General features: G+C 37.3%; 1 protein-coding gene across 1 annotated transcript in view; it reads right to left on the reverse strand.

The window, feature by feature from the left end:
* The window catches only part of ELF1 (E74 like ETS transcription factor 1), a 103,243-nt gene that overhangs the window by 17,613 nt on the left and 61,830 nt on the right, over window positions 1-23,800 (reverse strand). The window contains exons 3-4 of the mRNA XM_069467670.1: window positions 7,415-7,595; window positions 853-957 (exon numbers count right to left, since the gene is read on the reverse strand). Coding sequence (XP_069323771.1) covers window positions 853-957; window positions 7,415-7,595 — 286 coding nt within the window. The remainder of the gene's footprint in view (window positions 1-852; window positions 958-7,414; window positions 7,596-23,800) is intronic.

Genomic DNA, 23,800 nt, shown 5'->3' on the forward strand with positions numbered 1-23,800 from the left:
CCGATCTCATTTCCCACATACTATGAAGCTTATACTTCAGTTATACCAAAACATTTCTATCTCAAATATTTTTCTTTTTTTTTTTTTTTTTAAACAGGTCTGTGTCTTTAGCTTTTTGTCTTTGGTCTGTGTCTTTCTCTCCAGCTTGAATACCCTTTCCTATCTCCTCTACCAATTCTAAGCTTATTTGTCAACTACAGCCCAAGTCAAAACACTCCCCCAATAAAGCCTGTCTCTGATGTTCTCTCTAAATACTCACTACTTACAGAACACTTTGCTATCACTGTCATGGCCTTTATTTTTGGCTTTTGCAGTTATTTACATAAGTGTCTTCAAAATTAAACTGTCAGCATGAGGAAATGAACATCTGCTCATTTGTATATTGTTATTGCCTAATGTACTACTATGCATACAGTAAATATTCAACAAATATCTTGAATTGATTTAGTAATAATCAATTTTATGAGTTTGACTGCTTCCCTATCAGAAAAGCCCAAAGCAGAACATGAATTTAAAAACAATTCAGTAATATAGTAGTAAATTTTATGCCATGAGGTGTTAGTGAAATTTTCAATATATTTTTCCCTATTCACTGATGAATGTCTATAGAAATGACTAAATTGTAACAGTTTGGACCCTAAATACCCAAATATTTTCACCAATGAGGTTAAGAGAAAAAAATTCTGCATAAATCTATTCGATAACTCATAAATGACTTTTTTTCCTAAAGGCTTCATTTCCCAAATTTAATATAAGACAGTCTCTAATCTCTTGATATTTACCATCTACTACAGAGAGATGGCAAGAATAACTTAACAAAGTACATAAAGATGAACAGTCATCACCACTCACTTCGCTTCTCATCCAGCATAGGGTCAGGAGAATCCATATTGAGGAGTGCCTCAGCAGCCTCAATAGTTTCAATCGTCTCATCCTCATCATGACAAGAAGCTTCAACTATAACACATTCAAAGAACAAAAATAAAATTACCTACAAGACATTTGTTGCTCTGAAATTCATACACTACTGATCTCTTGAACCAGGGTACATCACTTAATATTTGAGTTTATATATGGATAAACTATCAACATATTAAATTATACTGAATCTGACTATTAAGTAATTGCCTATTTTTTAGTTAAAAAAAAAAAAATTCCTGCAAGATGCTGGGGGGTATTTCTAAGAAGAAAACAACAAGCAGAACTGCAAACCACTTTTTCGTTAAGCTTTTTATTATAGAAAATGTCAAACATACACAAAAGTAGAATCAAAAAACAAATCCCATGTATCTAGGGCCCAGATTCAATAATTAACAATAATAGTTGGTCTTCATTCGTCTGCACTTCCCTAGACCAATACACACATACATTGAATTATTTTAAAGTGAACCCCAAACAGCACACCATTCAACTGTAAATATTACAGTATTTATCTCTAAAAAACATCGTCACGATCACATCTTTAAAAAATTATTTCTACATTAGACATCCAGTTAATGAAATTTTCTCTAGTGTCTCAAGTTTTTAAAAAGTTTGTTCAAATCAGGACCCAAACAAAGTCCATACATTATATTTGATGACATGTATTTCCTCCCTCTTTTTTTTTTTCTTTTTTTGCTGTTTACCTTAGAAAAAATAGGGTCATCTATAGTTTCCCACACTTTAGATTTTGCTGATTATACCTCTGTAGTGTCACTTACCATAATGCCTCCCCCATGCATTTCCTGTAAACTGGTGGTTTGATCAAATCCACAGTTTTTTTGACAAAGACATCTCAAAGGTAGTGTTTGTGTCACTCTGTGTGCCTCCAGACATAATGCTATAAAGTCTGGTAGTCTGCTTTCAGTATTAAGACTGAGAACTGTGTTAAGGTGTTATCAGCAGGATCTACCCATTCTAAGATTCTCTGTCAGCCTTTCACCTAATGCCTTTAGCAGTCATTAGTTGCCTAGATCCTGTAGTTCCTTAGGGGTTCCAAAATGGTGATAATTCTAATCCTATCATTCCTCCAGCATTTATTAGCTAGAATTCTCTATAAAGAACTTTCGTTTATCATCTACCAGGTTACCCTGGGCTACAGTTCATACAAAAAGGCAAATTAAATGCTTGATTCTTTTTTCACTAATTAATGGTTTTCAGAATAATAAATGGGCTTCTAGCATCTTCCATAGTGATCAATGAGTTGGTTTTTCTGTATCACTGTGAATACAAAGATTTGGACATATTTGATGTACTCCAATTGACAATTATAATTCTAAATGATGCTCTAAATATCCCATCTTTGGGAACTAAAGCTGGTTCCTTTAGACATGACCTGAGTAATCTTTGATAATTTCCTGGCCTCTTGGGATGACAAGGTTTTACAGGCTATTATTGTACATTTCCTGCTGCAAGCCCAGAATCAGTCATTTGTCTCAGGTATCCTGATATCTTTAGTAGGAGGTGACTTTATTTATTCGTTATTTTTTTTTCTTATGGTATTAGCAGCCTTTACTGGTTGCAATGGAAAGTGGAAGAGGAGGGGATATGATAGCTCCTGCTTCTGGGGTGGCGTCCACGGACTTGGCTGCTACCCTCCAAAAGGGGAAAGTGTCTCTAGAGGCCACAATTTGGATACCACGGATGTTTGCTGCTACCAGATTGCTCATTATTTCTAGGTCAAAGTTGGGAAATACTAGATTTTCTAAAAATAATTATTTTGGGGAATTTTAAACTTATTGAAATGTAAATAGAATAACATGATAAACTCCTAGGTATTATTCACCACTCAACTCCAACAATTATCAACTCATGGCCAATCTTGTTTTATCTATATTTGCATGCACTCCCCCACCCGCATATTATTTTGATGCAAATTCTCAACATCTTGACATTTCAGTAGTAAACATTTCACAACATCTGTCTAAAAGATAAGGGCTGTTTTGAAAACATAATCACAATGCCAGTATCACACATACACACAAGCAAAATCAGTATTTCCTTAATATTAAATGGCCAACCAGCATTCAAATGACCAATTGTCTCAAAAATCATAACTAGTGGTGGTAGAAAGGAGGAGTGGACAGTTTTTTGTTTTCAAATAAAGTCTGCACATTGCAATTGACATGCCTGAGTTTCTTTTCATTTCTATGGCACCCTCCATCTCTAGCTATTTTTTACCCTGTAGTTTATTTGTTGAAGAAATTAGGCTTTGTTAGAATTTTTACCTAAGTTTTGCAATTTAACACATCACATTTTTCTACATTTTCCTCTATACTGGTAGCCAGATCTAGAGGCTTAATCAAATTCCAATGTAATTTTTTTTGGCAAGACTATTTTTCATTTGTGATGGTGTGTTCCTTTATTAGTAGCAAAAGGCTCAAGTGTATTCACATTTGTTAATTGAAATACCACCATAGAGAAACTTCTTGTCTAATATTTGCTTACTCAGTGCTAGAGTTCATATCATAGTGGGAGGTGACTTTAGTTATTCATTTAATTGTTATTTTTTTTCTTACAGTATTAACCGCCTTTACTGGTTGAAATGGAAAGCAGAAGAGAAGGGGATATGACAGCTCCTCCTTCTGGGGTGGCATCCACAGACTTGACTGCTACCCTCCAAAAGGGGAAAGTGTCCTTATAATATCAAGGAATGTTAATATTCTTTAACTGTGTCCCCTTGCCCACATTCCCATATTGAAGTGCTAACCCCCAGTACCTCAGAATGTTGAGTGTATTTGGCAATAGAGCCTTTACAGAGATAATTAAATTAGAATGCGGTCATTCAGGTAGGCCCTAATCTAATATGGCTAGTATCCCTCTAACAAGAAATATGGACACAGATAGGTACAAGGGGAAGACCATGTGAAGACACAGGAAGACAGTCAACTATGAGCCCAGGAAAGAGGCCTAAGAAGAAACCAAACCTGCTAACACCTTGGTAAAGGTTCAGTAAGTCAAGAGATAAAGGGAGGGGGGAAAAACATGCAAATAGAAAATCTGCTTTTCAAGACAAGGCTTGCTTTCTGGACCCCTTTCACACCAGTTCTGTTTTTCAGGAAGGAGCCTGTCTATGTCTAGATCATAGTCAGCAATGATCAGAAACTTCTAATCTGATTAATCCAATTCCCTTATTGATAAAGGAGAAGTCTAGATTCACCAAAAAACATTCATTGGTTTGCTCTGAACAAAAAAAGTGAATACATGAGAAAAATGTTCTCTAAAAAATAGGCCGGGCATGGTGGCTGAAGCCTGTAACCCTAGCTTTGGGAGGCCAAGGGGGGAGGATTGCTTGAGGCCAGGAGTTTGAAACCAGCCTCAGCACCAGTGAGACCCCATCTCTACGAGAAAATAGAAAAACTAGCTGGGAGTGGTGGTGTGCACCTGTAGTCCCAGCTACTCGGGAGGCTGAGGCAGGAGGATTGCTTGAGCCCAGGAGTTTAAGGTTGCAGTAAGCTATGATGACACCACTATATTGTAGGGGGGTGACAGAGTAAGACTCTGCCTATAAATAAATGAATGAATACATATAATTAAAAAAATAGAGAACAACACAAAAATTAGGTATTGTCAGCCAATGTTATCAAACAGGAGCTCTGCCACTTGATGTATGACCTTAGGCAAGTCATTTAATTTAACCTAACTTCAGTTTTCCTTTTCTATTATGAGAATCAAATAAATAATGTATGTTCTTTAACAAAAACCTATTACTTCAGTATGATGCACTAAGAAGAAGAAAATGCCACTTTTGCGGTATTCTTGACAAAAATATATTACCTCATCCCAGTCATGAGAAAACATCACATAAACTAAAATTGAGGGACATTCTACAAAATACCTAACCAGTACTCTTTGAAAGTGTCAAAGTAGTTACCAGAGACAAGGAAGGACAGGAACTGTTACAGACTGGCAGAGACTAAGGAGAAATAAGTCCTAAATGAAATGTGAGATTCTAGATAGGACCCTGCAACAGAAAAAGAACACTCGTACGAAACTGGTGAAAGACAAATAAGGTCTAGGTTTAGGTAATAATACTGTGACCAGCCTTGAGTTCCTGTTCTTAATAAAAGTACAATGGTTACATAAGATGTTAATGTTAGGGGATGCAGGATGAGGGAACTCTTTCTACGACTTTTGTAACTTTTTTGTAAGTCCAAAAATAACTCAAAATTAAGTTTTTAAAAAACTGTCACAGGGCTTAGCATATAGCAAGCACTCAATAACTGAGCTATTATTTATTTTGATTACCATGGTTACATTTACCACTAAAGGTAACTGCAATTTTATTCAGTTTCCAAACAACCTTGTGTTCTTTCACCCAGCTACAGCTAGCCTCTAGCATGAGTCCCTAAAACAATGTTCCTGGTCTAGTTTTTCCAAAGGATAGAAAACAGAAACTCACAATTCTTCATTCCCTTTCTAGTCTCTATTTTTATGTGTTTTGGTCATCTATAAGACTCTGTATACCACCCACAAATATAATCACACCCAGAGCTTTTTTGGTGCTATGACAAAAATGTCCGCCCAATTTCTATTCTTTTGGTCCTAAATCTATGCCACAAAGTTATCGTCTTTTTGTTTATTATCTTTTGCCATCTTTTCAATATGACAGGTGAAAATAGCATTTGTTCAATAAACAAAATCTCTTTCTTGGTCATCCTTACTGGATATTTAATAAGGTTTTCATTTATTAACAAGATTGTTTAAATTCCTTGCCCATTTAAGGTTGTTACTAATTGGTAAGAGCTCTCCATATAAATCAGAAATATTAACCCTTTATCTACCATATAAATTGTAAATAGTTTTAGCCATTTGTCATCTATTTATTTCAGTTATATTGTTTTTTGGCATAAAGAAGTTTTCAATATTTGTTACCAAAGTTAATCTACCTTTATCCTTTTGTACTTTTCTTTCTTTTCTTTTTTTTTTTTTTTTTGAGACAGAGACTCACTCTGTTGCCCAGGCTAGAGTGCCATGGTGTCAGGCTAGCTCACAAGCAACCTCAAACTCCTGGGCTCAAGCAATCCTCCTGCCTCAGCCTTCCCAGTAGCTGAGACTGCAGGCATGCGCCACCGTGCCTAATTTTTAATATATACTTTTAGTTGTCCAGCTAATTTCTTTCTATTTTTTTTAGTAGAGACAGGGTCTCACTCTTGCTCAGGCTGGTCTCAAACGTCTGAGCTCAAAGGATCCTCCCGCCTCGGCCTCCCAGAGTGCTAGGATTACAGGCGTGAGCCACCACGCCCGGCCCCTTTTGTACTTTTCTCCTAATTTTTATCCATAGAAAATCCTTTGTTACTTTAAAATCAAATATTCAACCTTTTACAGTTTTTTAAAATGGTTTCATTTGTTATATTACATTTTTTAATCCATTTGGATTTACTTTGATATTCTGGAGCATGATTAAGGTAAAGTCTAACTTTCTTTTCTCTCCCCCACCAAATGGATATCAGGTCATTCTTTCTTTCCCCTCTGATTTAAAATGTCCCCATGTTGTATGTTAACTTCTTAACTAGACCAGAACCTACATCTAGACTTAATATTCAGTTCTAAGGTCCTGCGCTATATACTAAGGTAAAATTGAGACAAAGCAGCCACAGTCTTTGCCAAGGTGAAATCTACAGATACACCTCATTATGCTTTTTTTGGGTAAATTTTCTTTTATGAATAAAGATGAAAATATTTGCTTCTGGATAATTAATTTTCTCAAATATCCCTAATATCTCTGGCCAAGATACATGAATATAAATGCACAAAAATAGATAGGATACACTAATTTCTAAAACTGATGAAAATATCATTACCACTACCCTCACGTTTATGCAGTCTACTCTTCAAGTTTAAAATATCTTTCTAGTTCTGACTGAACTAGAAGAGAAACCTTCTATAAATCTCAGGACCTTATTTGGGTCATGGCCTACTATTTTGCTTCCTGTGGCAGTACTAAGAACATTCCTATCTCTTGCCCTGCAAACAACTTCTCATTTTGCTCTCAGGAATACAGAGGTAGGCACATAAAAAAAAGTACTTGGTGAGCCAGGGGTAGTGCTGCTCACCTATATATAGTCTCAGCTACTCTGTAGGCTCCTGGACTGGGAGTAGGGGGGAGACTGCTTGAGCCCAAAGTTTGAGTCTATCCTGGGCAATACAATGAGACCCCCACCTCTTAAAACAAACAAATTACTCAGTGAAATTGATGACTTGATATCACATTTATCCCCATATGTTTAGGAAAGAAGAAATGGGAGATGACAAAGCAGTATGAAACACAGCAGATAAGACAGTAACGTAATTTTCTTTTCTAGGTGGTGCTCTAGCTTCTGCAAGTAATGAAGTTACTCAAAACCAAGGTAAGGACTTTTTATGCCCCAAACCTCAGGACTAGGACATTGCCTAAAACTGTGCTGCAGCAAGGTCCCCCTGTGGACACACGCACCTGTAAGGGTGATGTCATCATCATCGTCGTCTACGATTTCTTCTTCAGCGACATCCAGTGAGCTCTCAGTAATCATGTCATTGGGCTCTTCCACACAGGCTAGATGAGTGTAACTATTGAGAATATCAGCACCAGGAACATGTTCCACAATAACCGCAGGAAAAATAGCTGGATCACCAAGCTGGGAGGTGTTGGGAAGAGGTGAGGGAAAACAAAGAATTAAAGTTTTGCTTTTGTTAAATACAGCTGAAAAATATTTTATACTGGATATTGACTTAGTTTTTACATCATCAGCTACTTGTATCTTGACAATCCTTCTAGGCTGCAGAGAATACGTATCTATTAAGACCAAATAGGCTGGGCATGGTGGCTCACACCTGTAATCCCAGCACTTTGGGAGGCTGAGGCAGGAGGATTGCTTGAGGCCAGGAGTTCAAGACCAGCCTGGGCAACAGAGCAAGACCTCATCTCTACAAAAAATAGAAAAATTAGCCAAGCATGGTGGCACATGCCCGTAATCCCAGCTACTCAGGAGACTGAGGCAGAAGGATCACTTGAGCCCAGGAGGTTGAGGTTGCAGTGAGCTATGATAATGTTGCTGCTCTCTAGCCTAGGCAACAGAGCGAACAGAGCAAGATCCTGCGTTTAAAAAAAAAAAAGGACAAAATAAACTTTCATTATTAATCATCTTGGGTCTTCACAACCAACCAAGTTTTCATTGGGTAATCCTATAAAAGTACCTTTTTTAAAAAATGACATTAAATAAAAATCTAGTAAGATAACATTGATGCATAAGCATGAACCAAGAAGTGGCATAGAAATAAAACGTGCAATTAAATAAAATCTTATTAAAAGTTTCTTTTGCAGAAAAAGCATTTGTGAGCTTAATAAATATTATACTGTCACTTGGCACACAGGCCTAGTTTTAATAATACCCTTTGACTCAAATGAGAAAATTTACTTTCGTTTTCTATTATTGTCCTCTTCAAGCATGGCTATTTTAAGGGCATAAGTTATTGCTACTAATGTCTAGTTATAAAGTCACGGAATTTTAGAATTGGAAGGATCCTTAAAATTTAATGTAGGCTAACTACCTCATTTTATAGATAAGGAAACTGACCCAGAGAAGGTTTTTAACAACCTACTCAAAAATCAGTCAACTAGTGACAAAACCTCATTAGGCTACTACCTTCTTTAACTTTTAATTTCTGACTTGCAAAAGTTGTAAAAATAGCACAAAAATTCCCATTCATTATCCATTACATTCGCTTATATTCTCCCAATTGTAACATTTAATCACATCTATTTATCACTCTTCTATATTATTTTTTTCTGATTTGTTTGAAAATGTTATAATTGCTTCTTAAACCCTAAATGTTTCAATGTTTATTTCCTAAATATATGAATACTATTCTTATACAAGACAGTACAATTGTTAAAATCAGGAAAGCAACATTGATATAGTACTATTCCCTGACCTACAGATCTTATTCAAATTTCTGACTCTTCCAATAACATCCTTTATAAAAAATGAAAAGAATTTTTTTGGTTCAGGATCCAATATAGGATCATAGGTTTCAATCAGTAAATATCATGTTTCTTATTGACAATTCCTTTGACCTGGAACAGTTTCTTCTCCTTTAATCTGGAATTCTTGAGATTCTTTGTCTTTCGTAATCTTGACACTTTTAAAGAATATAGGTCATTTGTTTTGTAGAACGTCCTCCAGTTAGTGTTTGTAAGATATTTCCTTATGATTAGATTCACTTTGCATTTTTGGCAGGAATACCAAAGAAGTAAAGTTATGTCCCTTCAAATACATCATGTCAGGAGGTTCAAAATACTTATTTGTCCCATTCCTGGAGGTGTTATTTAATTTATTTAGTTAGTTATTGATTGATTTGAGATGTAGTCTATGTTGCCCAGGCTGGACTCAAACTCCTAGGCTCAAGTGAGTAGCTGAGACTATAAGCCTGCACCACAGTGCTCAGCTTAATTTTGATCACTCAGTTAATTAAGGTAGTGTAAGAAATGTAAGAAAAAGTTCCTACTTATAGATTATAATGTTAGGTCCTTGGCTCTTTTTAAAAATTTGTATTTTATTTTATTTACTTATTTATTTTTTTAGAGACAGGGTCTCACATTATGTTGCCCAGGCTGGAGTGCAGTGGCTATTTATTGGTACGATCATAGTGAACTACAGCCTTGAACTCCTGGACTCAGGAGATCCTCCTGCCTCAGCCTCCCAAGTAGATGGGACTACAGGCGCAAACCACATCACCCAGCAACTTTGCTATTTTCCTTAAGTCTGCTGTATTGAAAATATTATTTATGGTTTCATTATAACTAAGCAGCCTTAGTATGTTTTTTCTTTTTAAAAATTTTAATAACATTTTTTTCTTTTTTTTTTTTTTGACACAGAGTCTCAATCTGTTGCCCTGGCTAGAGTGTAGTGGCATCATCATGGCTCACTGCAGCCTCAAACTCCTGGGCTCAAGCAATCTTCCTGCCTCAGCCTCCCAAGTAGCTGGGACCACAGATGAGCACCACCACGCCCAGCTAGTTTTTCTATTTCTTGTAGAGACAGGGTCTCACTCTTGCTCAGGCTGGTCTTGAACTCCTAAGCTCAAGCAATCCTCCCTCCTCGGCCTCCCGGAGTGCCAGGATTACAGGCATGAGCCACCGAGCCTGGCCAGCAGCCTCAATATTTTAAAATTAATATGTTTACAGAACTGAGGTTAGACATTACTATCCTAAGAATTTAATTGCCTAAATTAAATATATATCATAGATGCTAAACAGATACTATCTTTGCCTTCAAGAATGCTATGCTTTCTTCTGAAATTTATGAGTAATAACCCTGAAACACATTTGGATCGTTTTATTTCAAAACGTTTCTTCCTGTTTCAGAAAAGACAAAGTTAGCCAAAAGTAACTGGCTCTTCAAATCATAAAACAAGTTTTAAAACTTGTGGAAACTAGGAGGCTCAAAAATCATACTGTAGGAGCAGGATGCAGTAGCGCACACCTATAGCCCCAGCTACTTGGGAGGCTCAGGAGGGAGGATTGCTTATGAGGCTGCAGTGAGCTATGGTCACACCTATAAATGGCCACTGCACTTCAGACTGGGCAATGTGCCAAGACCCTCATCTCTAAAAACAGAAAAAAAAAAAAGTTATACTGTAAAACACATACTCCACACATAGAAGCAATAAAGAAAACATAAAATGTTCAAACCAAAGTCATTTGGCCTTCCCTTTCCCTCTTTTGAGAGATGAATAGTGTACATGTAATCCAACCTAGCACAAACATGCACTTGTTAAAACACTTCTCTTCTAAGAGCTCAAGTTGAGCTCCTACTCTTCTAACAAGGCTTAGCCCAGGGTTAGTAAATTTTCACAGGATTTCATTTTATGCTGCAACAATGCTATGCACAAGGTAAGAACAGAGCTCATCTCTCCATCCATTGATATTGTGATGAGGAATCAGGTCAAGAAACTTATCCAAGGTCACCCACTAAGTCAAAGATGGAAGCATGTAAAATGCAATTCACAGGAGCAATCGTTGCCCAAAAGAAATCAAAGTATTCCTCCCTATCCAAATCTATTTGGCTCCTGCAATTTGGGACGAGTGTAATAAGAAAGTGGACATTACAAAGGATCCCTCCAAAACTTTGAATCTCTATAGTTCCCAAGTTTCAATTAACCATGGAAACTTGTTACTACTTTCTGCCTTGTCCTATTCTACTAAACTGTGATTACTCTGTTCCCCAGAATTCACAGGTCTCAGGAACACCTTGTCAGATACCACTATAATCAATGCCACCTCTACTCCTGTGCTCTTCCCTGAGGCAACCATCATTACCAGTTTCTTTGTTCCGTAACAGACAGTGTATACACAATCAAGCATATTGTAATCTGCTTTAAACAATCATTTTAATTTCAGCTCAAAGAATTTTAACTATTTATTAAGAAAAATTTCAAAACACACAAAAGTAGAGAAATGTTTTCTTTGAAGCAAAAGGTTAATTATGAATGCAAAAGGACACATGGTTCTGTGATTTAGAAGGCAGCATGTATTAAAAAAAAATTGTGAACCAGGAGACCTAGGGCCCTCTCCAACTCTGATGTCATGACCTCATTTTCCTTACCTTTAAATGAAAGAAGAGCACCAGCTGATCCTAAGGGCCCTTTTGGGTTTTGTTTTGTTAAGACGTTGTTTTAATATGGATTCTAAAACTGTCTGAGCTTATAACATTACAAGAGAAGGGATTATTCATCCTTATGCACCAAACTGGGAGAGGGGGTAGAATGTACCATAGCCACATAGCTATTGGCTTTGCTATTGCTATTAACTAACATTTATTAGCACTCAATATGCACCAGGCATTTTGCTCACTGCTTTACACGGATTACCACTCAATTTAATCACCACAAAATCCTATGATGGAGATATGCTGGACTATTTTGCACAAAGGAAAACGGAGGCAAGGGGAAGGGAAATAATCTACTGCAAGTCATACAGCTAGCAAATGGTAGAACCCCAACTTGAACTGAATCCAAGGTCCATGCTCTTTACCTGTACACTGTTATAGTTAGCCGTAAACATGGTACAGTTTTGTATTGTTAGCATATTTACTTGGCACTGCTTAGAAAACCAGAATAGGCAAGGAACTGTGTTTGATGACTTTCAATAGTATTTTTTCCAGCGCTTCACCAATTTGAGTCTGTGATAAACTTTCTCACGAGCAGAGCCAGTTCCTCTTGGTTAGCAGGGTACTTTCCAGGATCACTCCTAATTTGGCCACGCAGCCTTTTCCTTCTGAGGCACTTGCTCTTATCATGCATGAAAAGCATGGTCCATTTTTTTCTAGTCCACTGAAATGGGGATATATATTAAGAGTTGTTCACCTCTAATTTCTCCAGGGTGCTATTAATCCATATACAAGAAAAAGACCAACTTTTGGATCTTCATAATATCAATAGTTAGGTAAAAGGCCTGAATCTATATATACAAAATACACGCAGGAAACAACACCCAGGTAACTGGAAAAACTCTCCCCCTCTATTACCATAAATGGAAGGAGAATGCACATTCCAGAAACTCCAGCTGCTGATCAGGGCTCATAATAAACTGCCTCTTTGACTAGCAACTGGCTCAAGTATGAGTCATCAGGAATCTATGAACCCCATAACTACATATTCTAAAATATAGAAAACTAGTTTCCCTACTTCTTAAATAAAGACATGGTAAAACTGCATTTGTTAAAATATGGGGACTCACATTAGTTTGCTATGGCTGACATGACCTAGTACCACACACTGGGTCTCTTACACAACTGAAATTTATTGTGTCATAGTTCTTGAGGCTAGAAGTCCAAAATCAAGGTGTTGGTAGGATTGGTTCCTTCTATATACTGTGAGGGAAGGATGTGTTCCAGGCCTCTCTCCTTGGCTTGTAGATGGCTGGTCTTCATGTTCTCATGGGTTTTCCCTGTATCTGTGTCCAAATTTCCCCTTTTTATAAGGATACCAGTCATACTGGATTAGGGGCTCACCCTAATCCAGTATGACTTCATCTTAACTAATTATGTCTGTAATGACTATTTCCAAATAAGGTCACATTCTGAGGTACTGGGAGTTAGGACTTCAATATAGGAATTGGGGTGTGTGTGTGTGTGTACACAATTCAACCAATAATAGGACTCAATTTAATTTAGCTTTAAGTCTATCACTTGACAATTGATTCCCTCAATCCTAAATAACTTTTATAGTTCACAGCAAAAAAGATACATATACTTTATCACTGTTTCTGAATTGAGATCAGATATTATTCTTCAGGTTTCTTTGCTGAAGACCATCGGATCTTATCCATCTCAGTTTTTTCTATACCATTTCACCCAAATCCTTTCCAAGATTTATTTAAAAGAGGAGCTTCAGGAAGGTCAGAGGTATTCATAAAATAGCCACACTTCTAACAGCAATAAGCACTGTTACCTACTTTTAAGATATGAAGGTGTCAATACTTCTTTGATGCTCTAACAAAAACATTACATTCCACGTGGCTGGCTACTTCTTTTTAAAAAATGACTCTCCAAACACTTCTAAAAGCTCTCATCATTTAAATAATTAGATTAAGCATCTCTCCTAAACTTATATTTGAATCACTAAATTCTACCTCACTAAATTCTACCAGTGCTTATCAACCTTGGCTAGACACTGAGAAACATTTAAAAAAAAAAATCAATATTTGACCCCTATGATATCAAATAAATCAGAATATCTAGGGGTGTAACCAGGGCCTGTAAAGCTAGTCAGGTTGGTCCAATTTGCATCCAGGCTTTAGAACCACTGCTCTAAAGAATTATAACATTCAAAACTGCATTCCTTAAATTGAGTCAAATTCTAATTATTCATGCCATTATCTGTTCTAGTAATGCAAACAATTACATTTTTTTATTATGAGGTCTTTTGCTGTTTGGCACTTGCAGATTATTTCTCCCTTTTGTTTTCTGAATAGAATCAAAACAAATCACAAAACATGGGGATCACAGAGAGAAGAGCTAGATTTAAAATCTGTGAAAGAGCAGAGTTTTCAAAGTGTAAATTTCTGGAAGCAAATTAAACTGTAGTGATGAACTTTCAACTGTTTTGTAACTTTCTTGAAGGTCTTAACAGCTCCAGAGAAAAATACATAAACCAATTTCTCCTTTCTGTTAATTACAGGTAAGTTTAGGATATGTGTTGAAAGCAAAACTTTAGCAAACTTTTTAGCAGCAATAATAAAAATAAAACCAAGTTTCGACAGGAGAGAGAGAGTTCTCCAAATTTCAACACTGGTCACTATATAGTTTCTAGTTGTGGTTGATCACGTATGTGGCAATACCATCAAGTTAAAAAGAGAAGGAAAGTGACCAATGTAAACGGTACAATATGTTACTCCCCTAACTGGGTGTGCCTGTTCCTTCAATATACCACAATCCAAGATCCCAGGTGGATAGTTAAGAAACTATGAATCATTATTCCAACTCTATTGATGAATTTGTTCAACAGGTTTTTGAATATAAAAAAAACACAAGAACTTTCACATAACTTGCTTGTCAAGCTTCTCTAACAGCACAGCTAAATCTGGTACATGATGATTATGAAACATCCTGCCAAGATCTTCTATGAAATAGCTTAAAATGAAATACCTACAAAATGTTTTCCTGAAACACAAAGTTAAAAGACAGTTTTTAAAAATTTCCCCAAAGCAGATATTTCTTTTTTGAGACTGATATGAAATGAGAACACCTTCAAGTAGTTTATACCGTATCTTTGCATCAAGACAAGAGAATACCAAGAGTAGTCTGGGGCCTTTCTCCTCCCATAGTCTTCAATAGCTCCTCTGACTCCAAAGCCTCTCCAAAAAACACACAAACTACACACTGCACTTGCTATGAAAACACACCTTTGAGTTAAATTCCTGTGCCCTGCCTTCGATCGGACTAAAGTCTCAACACCTTCTATGAAAGGACACGGCTTTGTTCTCACTTATTCGTGAAATGACTTCCTTTACCTTTGATTTAAAAAATAAAAACACAAAAACAAAAACCTAGCACCTCACTCTATCATGACATGATAATATTTTACCATGCAGCGAATGCACTGCATATACACATGATGAAAACAGGGTGTAACAACAGTAAGTGGTCAGGCTCTTTTTTAAGGCCGGACTACACCAGTTTCTGAGTTTGAGGCTGCAGTGAGCTATGATCCTGCCACTGCACTCCAACTTGGGAAAAGGAATAATATCTTCTATTAATAGAGTTGTAAGAATTAAACAACATGTGAACAAATCACTTGTTATAATGCATGGCATATAGTAAGCAATCAGTATTGATGATCAAAGTCCTGCAATGTTTGATTTAAACAGAAATAAATACGCTTAAAAGGTGGCTTCCTACAATCTGAAACTGACAGGAATGGTTTTTGGTTTTGTTTTATTTTCACTGAGAATAGTCTTTTCAGAAAATTGGTGAACAAATTTAACCATTTACACTTAGCAACAACATTTAGCTTCAACTAAAAGCAAAAGCAAAAGCTAATACATATGTGTGTTCAAGTTATGAAGACTGATTAAACTGTATACTGTGCATATTTTTGTATTTATGCTATACTTCACAGTAAGAAGTTTAAAAAGCAGAAATCTAACTTATGGGACAAATAGAACTTTAAAATGTCTTCAACTCACTTTTCTCTAGTTTCTCTCAGTTCTGAGCATTGTTCTGGGGCAGAGGTAGAAAAGAAGCAAAGCAGTTAGGGGGTAGAGGCTGGGCCTAGATGGAATACTATTATGGCATTCCTTTATTGCCCTATATAAACCATAATAAAATTAACGGAAATCTCTAGACATAGTGCATCTAGGTGGATAAAGACAGAAAAAATTAGGGTGACTAGTTAACAAAATTAAAATTCTGAGATTCTTTAAGCAAGGCGTTTTAAAAAATTACTTTTGGGAATAATTATGTACAAACATACATATAGTCTAAGAGTATAACACCATTGTTCCCTTTCCATACATTGTCTCTTCCCAATGGCTACCACTGTTACCAATTTCTAAAGTGTATTTTATTTTTCTTTATTTTTTTAAAAAGAATTATTTTATTTTATTTATTTAGTTTTAGACACAGGGTCTTGCTATGTTGCCCAGGCTGGACTCAAAGTCCTGGGCCCAAGCAATCCTTCTGCCTCAGCCTCCGGAGTAGCTGGGACTACAGCTACACACTGCACCTAGCCAAAGTGCATTTTAAATGATTTCGGGAATTGATGTATTACATAAAACAAGCTAGGATTGTGCAATAGATTGCCAAGGCCCAGCACAAGGTTTTCTGTGAGAGTTCTTCACAGCCAAATTCTCTGCATACTTTAAAAAATGTGCCACTAAAACAGCTTCATTATCTGCAAATGAAAATATTTCTGTTAAGTCAAGATCCTTACAAACACCTTCTATTCTTTATTTTAAAAGAAAATAAAAAGTGGTTTTAGGAACTAGGCACAAAAGTCTAAGCAGTTGCAGTACCCACGACCCAACACATTGGTCTACATTATAAAAACAACGTAGTCTTTCTGACTACAAGTGTACCACATGAATCTAATTTTTAAAAATTTAATACAAACATGTATTTGGGAAAGAGTAAAAACCTCATTTATTCCAGGTATAATCACTATAAAAGACAATTTACCTAATATTCTTCCATATTCTCTTTTTCCTTTTAGGTTCTTTTTATCTCTTATCCCCTAGCACAATGGCTGAGAGTTTGGGCTCTCTCAAGTCAGACACTCAATCAGTGCAGGTGCTGTCACTTTACTGTTGTGTGTTTCTGGGCAAAATTCAGTCCTTCATTCAAGCTCTCTGAGACTCCTCATTATAAAGGTTTTCCTTATTTGTAAAAAGGGGATAACAAGAGTTGTCATACCATACAGGCTTACTGTAAAGATCAAAAGAGAAAACGCACATCACATATAGAACCTGACAAGGGTAAGAGACAACAAATATTCACTCATTATTATATTTAAACAAAATATCCATCTCGAGGGAACAGTCTAATGTTTTTTCCACCAGGTTTTGGTATCAGTGTTATGTTGGCTTCATACAGATGAATTAGGAAACCCTCTCTAAACTGAAACCATTTCAGTAGTTCCATAAAGTTGAAAATAACTCACCCATGAAACTATTTGGGCCTACCAATTTTATGCATGTAAAGATTGTTCCCTGGCAATTTCTTCAATTTCTCTCATTATTGGAGCATTTTCATTTCAAACAAAACACCAAATTTAGGTTATTACCATTCCAAAAACTTAAAAATACTTCCATGTACTAGCTTAAAGGATCTAACAAGTCCACCCCCCAAAATAAGTAAAATAAAAAGAAATAATAAGAGAAAAAGGGCCAAGCACGGTGGCTCATGCCTGTAATCACAGCACTTTGGGAGGCCGAGGTGGGAGGATCATATTAGCTACAGTGAATGGCTAGTAAGGCAAATTATCCACTAACAGATACTCTAAAAGAGTGTTAGTAAATCCCAATTGGAATCCAGATACTTATAGTAAATAAGGTAGGTTATTTTGATCAGCAATTATTCTGGGTGCCTTTGTAACCCTGCCTTACTAATGTATTACCGGTGAAAGATTCTAATGTAGATCTTCTAGTTATCCAGTAATAAATTCAAGGGAACAATATACTACAGAATATGGGAAGAATACTATCTCTATCATAGGGTGATTTGTAAGAAAGTATATGCAGAGAAGACTTTGTAAACTACAAAGGACTGTGTAAAATGTTAGGCAGCGTTATCTTCATGTTATACTCAAGATTAAAGCAAATAATGTTTTCTTGGCTTAGAGGCTGACATGCCAAGCAGCATCAAGGTATAAAATATAAATACAGGTCTCTAAGAGCCTCCTCACTTCCCACTGGCTTTCTTTAATATCCCAGGTTTTTGGATTATATACCTGTTATAAATATCATGACACAGATAAATATTACATTATGTGGTTTGATAGGGGGGAAAAAGGATTCAAGTCTCTGGTAATTAATATAATCAAAGTACTTCCATCTTAAAAAAAAAAAAACAAACCACCCCACTACACTGCTGTGTAAAAGGTGTTCTCTAGCCTCTGTCTTTGAGGGTTCTTCAGCATAATAAACTATAAAATAGAATAAAATGGCACTCCTAATGTGGTGACGACGATGATGAAAGTAGTTACCATGTTACAAAAGTACTTCATATGGCTTTTCCCACTTAATCCTCACAACAGCACTATATTATTGACACTTGTTAGTCAACCAGCCAGGACTCTAGAGACCACAAGCTTCACCACTACCACAGACTATAAGTACAGGATCCTACAGATAAACTGTAGTCATAATGGAAGTTTCATCTCAGGTAAAACTTAGCTCAAAAAAGTCATATAGATAGTTATCTTTTTTTTTTTTAAAGACCGTGTCTCGCTTTGTCGCCCAGGCTAGAATGCAGTGGCGTCAGCATAACTCACTGCAACCTCAAACTCCTGAGCTCCAGTGATCCTCCTACCTCAGCCTCCTGAGTAGCTGGGACTACAGGTACATACCACCATGGCCAGCTAATTTTTCTATTTTTACTAGAGACAGGTTTTCACTCTTTTTGTCAGGCTGGTCTCAAACACGTGGCTTCAAGCAATCCTCTCACCTTGGCCTTCCAAAGTGCTAGGATTAGAGGTGTGAGCCACTGCACCCAGCTGATAGTTATCTTCCTAACATTAGACCTACAGATGAAACAAGTTTGTCTTAATTCTGTTGGCTCCAGTAGGGATGAGTATTTCTGAAGAAGCTTGGCTTCTCTCTTGCACAGAACCACCAAAAATACAAAGATCTAAGTGAAATGGTCTTTTCTTCAGACTTCTCCAAGATAACTTTTGAAATTCCAATGTAAATCCCTATGGGGTTGCTTTAACAAAGTCTAATCCTAGTGTAACTCTTTCATGACTACTGGCTTTCTTCAGTCTTTGCCCAGATTCCTCTATTTTTTTTTAGCCAGGATAAATTACACTTTGGCCACGAGTATCAAAAAGTAAAAGAACCAATGAAAATAATCAGTTTTTGTATTGGAGTACCCACTTTAAAAGCTTAATATATGGGGGGGGGGGTGTGCGTGTGTGGCTATATGTGAACAGAATCAGTTATGAGGTAAAGAAACAGGTAGATGGGGGAAGTAGTAAATTTTAAACAGGCTTAAATATGTTTACTTACAAACTTAGTAGAGAATAAACATCACAGTAGGTGCCTACCAGATTAATAAATGTTTTAAATATGCAGATTCTACAAAACTCAAAGAATTTAAATAAAATCATAATTAAAAGAGCAGTTTCTGCTTCTAAAAGATGGACTCTGACAAGAATCTTGTATGATATGTATACGCCATAGAATAAAATCAGGCAAGGCATGCCTAAATATAGGCAGTTTAGCTACAACAGAGCCTCTCTCAGAATGGAAAAGTCACAATAGCTGATTATATGCAAAGACAGAAATTAGAGGTACACCAAAAAAACTGGACAATGGACAGATCTAAAACTGTCAAAACAAATTTAAAATGCTATGGAAATGTTAAAGGAAAATGCTCCTCTATGGGATGAATCTACCAGATTTTTAAAATCCTGAGTGACAAGTTTATTGGTTTATTCTAGAATCAAGCCAGCCATTCTGGATTATCAAAGGAAAAATAAGAAAACAGAACAAAACAAAAGCTGAATGAATTTGTATAACTGGTATGTAAGTCACAGAAATCGCCTCCATTACCTCACTTATCCAAAACAATTGTGTAATATAGAGTACACAGTGTAAGACAATCTTCAATGCTTTTTCTTGATTTAACTCATGTCATTAATACGAGTACAGCACCAACAGCAACTGCTACATTTATTGACTACTTCCTGTGTGCCAGGCTCTTGGAAAATGCTTTGCAAAAACATTTAAAGCTCATAACTTTGGAAGGCAATTCTCTTATTTTTGGTGGAAGAAATAAAGTTCAGTGATATTTAAAAACGCGTCTAAAGTCACACAATTAGTGAGGCGTGGAGCCAAGTTCCCAAACTGATACTCTTATGCCGCATCACACAGACTCTTGATTGACAAGAACATCAATTTTCATGACTCAATATTTATGTCCAAGTTATAGGCAGTTGGACTGGATGCACGCTAATCAATCTCTTTTCAAAAAATCATCTTCCATTTAAGTCTTTAAATACCAAATTATTTCTGAATGTGTTTATGTGTTGAGGTAGGAAAGGGGAGAGAGGAGATTACAGTTACTTGAGCTTCCCAGTAATTGCTTTCCTACAGAACATCGGAAGTTTGTTCTAAATGCTTTTGTTTTGCCTATGCCACAGAATAAAGCAGAATGTCAAAAACAAAGAAGTCATGAAAAACCATAAAATATAAAAATCTTTAAACTGTCACTAAAATACCACTCTTTAGGAGGGAAACATCTCCCCTAATTTCAGTCTTCATACCATCCTGCTAATAAGTTCCCTGGTCCTGTCTTACACCTTCAGTGGTTTCTCTTAATGTCACATTAGGTGGGAACAGGTTAAACAGACAAGCTCACGAGTGTTTTACCAATCATTACATTATAATGTGGCAGTCCCAATAAGAATTCTTTAACAAATTTCCAAAAGAACTGCCCTAATATTGAGAATTTTGGTTACTGTGTCTTAAAAAAAAATCCTGCCTGTACTCTAACTTACTGAATATTAGGCATGTTACATTTATGAACACTATCAGAGGACATCGTTTGTTAAATTCATACTCTAACAAACCATTAACAACCAGTTTCCTTTTTACTTCATTAAATCAAAGGACATTATCTTCATCAGTACTCTCTAAACAGTGTTGAGGATGACCGTTTTGTCCTTTTTAAGGCCAGTAAGCCTATCTGTTTACACAACTGCTTATCTTAATATGCTATGTGTTAACTGAAATAGAAAGGAGACAAAAATTTTCAAGGTCACATAGCAAAACTAAGACACATCAAAGGTGTCAAATGTTCAGGAGAAAGGTTTTTTTTTGTTGTTGTTTTGTTATTTAATAAAACAGTCTATTTAGAAACAACAACAGAGGTACTAATTTCCTTTTTTACCCAGCACGGCTGTTCCAGGTGACTAAGTATTTTCTGGGAGAACAGAGGTTGCCAACAAAAATTCAGCAATAAAAAATTGACCAACACAAACCTCATTAAAAGAAAGTCTTCTTGTAAAAAGTATACAGAATGGATAAATACAATGTGGTATATCCATATGATGGAATATTATTCAGCAACGAAAAGAATGGAGTACTAACACATGGCACAACATGGATGAACCTTGAACACATTATGCTTAAGTGAAAGAAGCCAGTCACAAGAGACCACATATTGTATGATTCCATTTACTGTGTCTGAAATGTCCAGAATAGACAAGCATACAGAGACAGAAACTACACTAGTGGTTCTCAGGTATACTAATACTGGGTACAGATTTCTTTTTAGGGTGAAAAATAAATGGATTATATGGTATGTGAGTTATATTGCAACAAACCTTTTTTTTTTTTTCTTTTTTTTTAAACACTTCGGGGCCCCATAGGACACTCGGCTAAGAGCATCAAGGGAGCACCAAGAGGCGATGGGCAGGATGGTCAGTGGCTCGCTGTGGCAGGCCACCTGCCCAATAATAAAACTTTTTTTTTCCCCCCCTTGAGACGGAGCCTCGCTCTGTTGCCTGGGCTAGAGCGAGTGCCGTGGCGTCAGCCTAGCTCACAGCAACCTCAAACTTCTGGGCTCAAGCGATGCTCCTGCCTCAGCCTCCGAGTAGCTGGGACTATAGGCATGAGCCACCATGCCCGGCTAATTTCTTTTTTGTATATATATTTTTAGTTGGCCAGATAATTTCTTTCTATTTTTAGTAGAGACAGGGGTCTCACTCTTGCTCAGGCTGGTCTCGAACTTCTGACCTTGAGCGATCCACCCGCCTCGGCCTCCCTTTTTTTTTTTTTTTTAAATAAAGGTATATACACGGTTATGCCAGGCATAAAGACTGTCTACCTGTAATTACACTAACAAATTAACTAAATATACTTTTTTACTAAAATCCTATATCAAAGTACAATAATTTTTCCACTTTTAAAACCACCTTTTTGCCACCTACATAAAGCAGTGGCTAACATTATTCAAATAGTGGATAAGGCCAGGCAAGGTGGCTCAGCCTGTAATCCCAGCACTTTGGGAGGTTGAGTGCTACAAAAAAATATTAGCTGGGTGAGGTGACTCAAGCCTGTAGTCCTAGTTACTAGTAGGGAAGCTGAGGCAGGAGGATTGCTTGAGCCCAGGAGTTCAGGGTCACAGTGAGCTATAACTGTGCCACTGTACCATCTGAATGATAGAGCAAGACCCTGTCCCCCCCGCCAAAAAAAGAAAGAAAGTGGTTGAAGGCACAGGCTGGGTTAAAATTCCCAGCCCAGCTTTATCACTTAGTAGAGCTATGTAATTACAGGCAAGTTGCTTCCCTTCTCTGAGCCTCACTTCACTCTTTTGTAAAGTAAGAATCAGAGTGCTTATTTCTTCTTAAGATTGTTGTAAGAATTAAATAGGATAATCCCTGTCAAGCACAGTGCACAAGGCAAAATGCTCAGTAAACACTAGCTACTAAAATTTATCACTGAGTGTTTCTGGAGCCCATCTGGTCCACGCCCTACCCTATGTGATGATCTCATCTATACGCATTTTCAGGATGTTATCACTGGGCCTCTGTGATGGCTGAAGGGGGGATGCGGGGGGCGTCTGTTAATTAGAGATTTTGCAAAAGAGAGAAATAAGTTCTCCCTTCACCAACTCCGCTTTCATAATGACCATCAGCTTCCCTGCTGTCGAGAGAGTCGGCAGAGAGATAAGCGAGGCCAAAGGCTAGGCCACAGGTTGGGCTGTCCCTCCACTTAACTTGAAGCGGGCCTGGGCCTTATGCAAAGTCAGACTTTCCCCAGAAGGCAATTAGGTTTGTACTGGGTGGGGGTCTTTTCGGCATAGCTTCTTTGATGAAGACTTTTCTAAGTATACAGAGAAGAAACAATCACCTTCTGTATGTGAGTTTTACAAATGGCCAAACTTTTAACGGATTTATGAAGTCTGATCTCCCAAGATTAAAAAAGAAGGCAGGGGGCGGCTCCACGTCTCAAAGGGAGGAAGCGCCATAGTCCAGCGCCCAGCGCCACGGCCTACAACTTGCGGGCTGACACTTTATGCCTTTGGGCAGCTACCAAGGCGGGCTAGGCTAAGGAAGCCGCTGTCCTTCCTGGCCAGCTCCTCTTCCGCTCCCACGGCTTCCGGTCCACGAGTTAAAGGGGTGGGAAATACCCGGATTGGGTAGGGTTCGGCTGACGTTCTGCCCGTGCACACAGTGGACCCGGGTCGTAAGGGTGCCCTTCAGGCCCGCTGACCCGTTTCTGCTCGTCTCTCTGGGCCTCTTTCATGGTTTTGGCACCAGGGTAGATCTCTAGAACAGAATTGAAAGCTAAGAAATAGAGCCAAGCATATATGTATGCCAGAAAAAAAAATTGTTACTCATAATTCTCTGCTGTCTTCAACGTAGGGGGAATCTTGACAGTAGAGTATCTTTTTTTGGAAATAAATGCTTGGAAGAATTAAACATCCCCACGCAAGGAAGAGAAAGGAAGAGTCTGAGAGACTGGAGGGGTAGATTCAGGAGAGGAAGAAAGAAGCCAGAGAAGAGGAACAAAGAATGCCAAGGGCAAGCTGGTCTTAGGGGGAGGAGGTCTCTTGACAGGATATTGATGCCATTGTATGCTAGGGGATGTGTAGTAAAAAACCCCTGGTCTCCCCTA

Source organism: Eulemur rufifrons, chromosome 4 (assembly GCF_041146395.1).
Source record: "Eulemur rufifrons isolate Redbay chromosome 4, OSU_ERuf_1, whole genome shotgun sequence".
NCBI classification, from domain to species: Eukaryota; Metazoa; Chordata; class Mammalia; order Primates; family Lemuridae; genus Eulemur; species Eulemur rufifrons.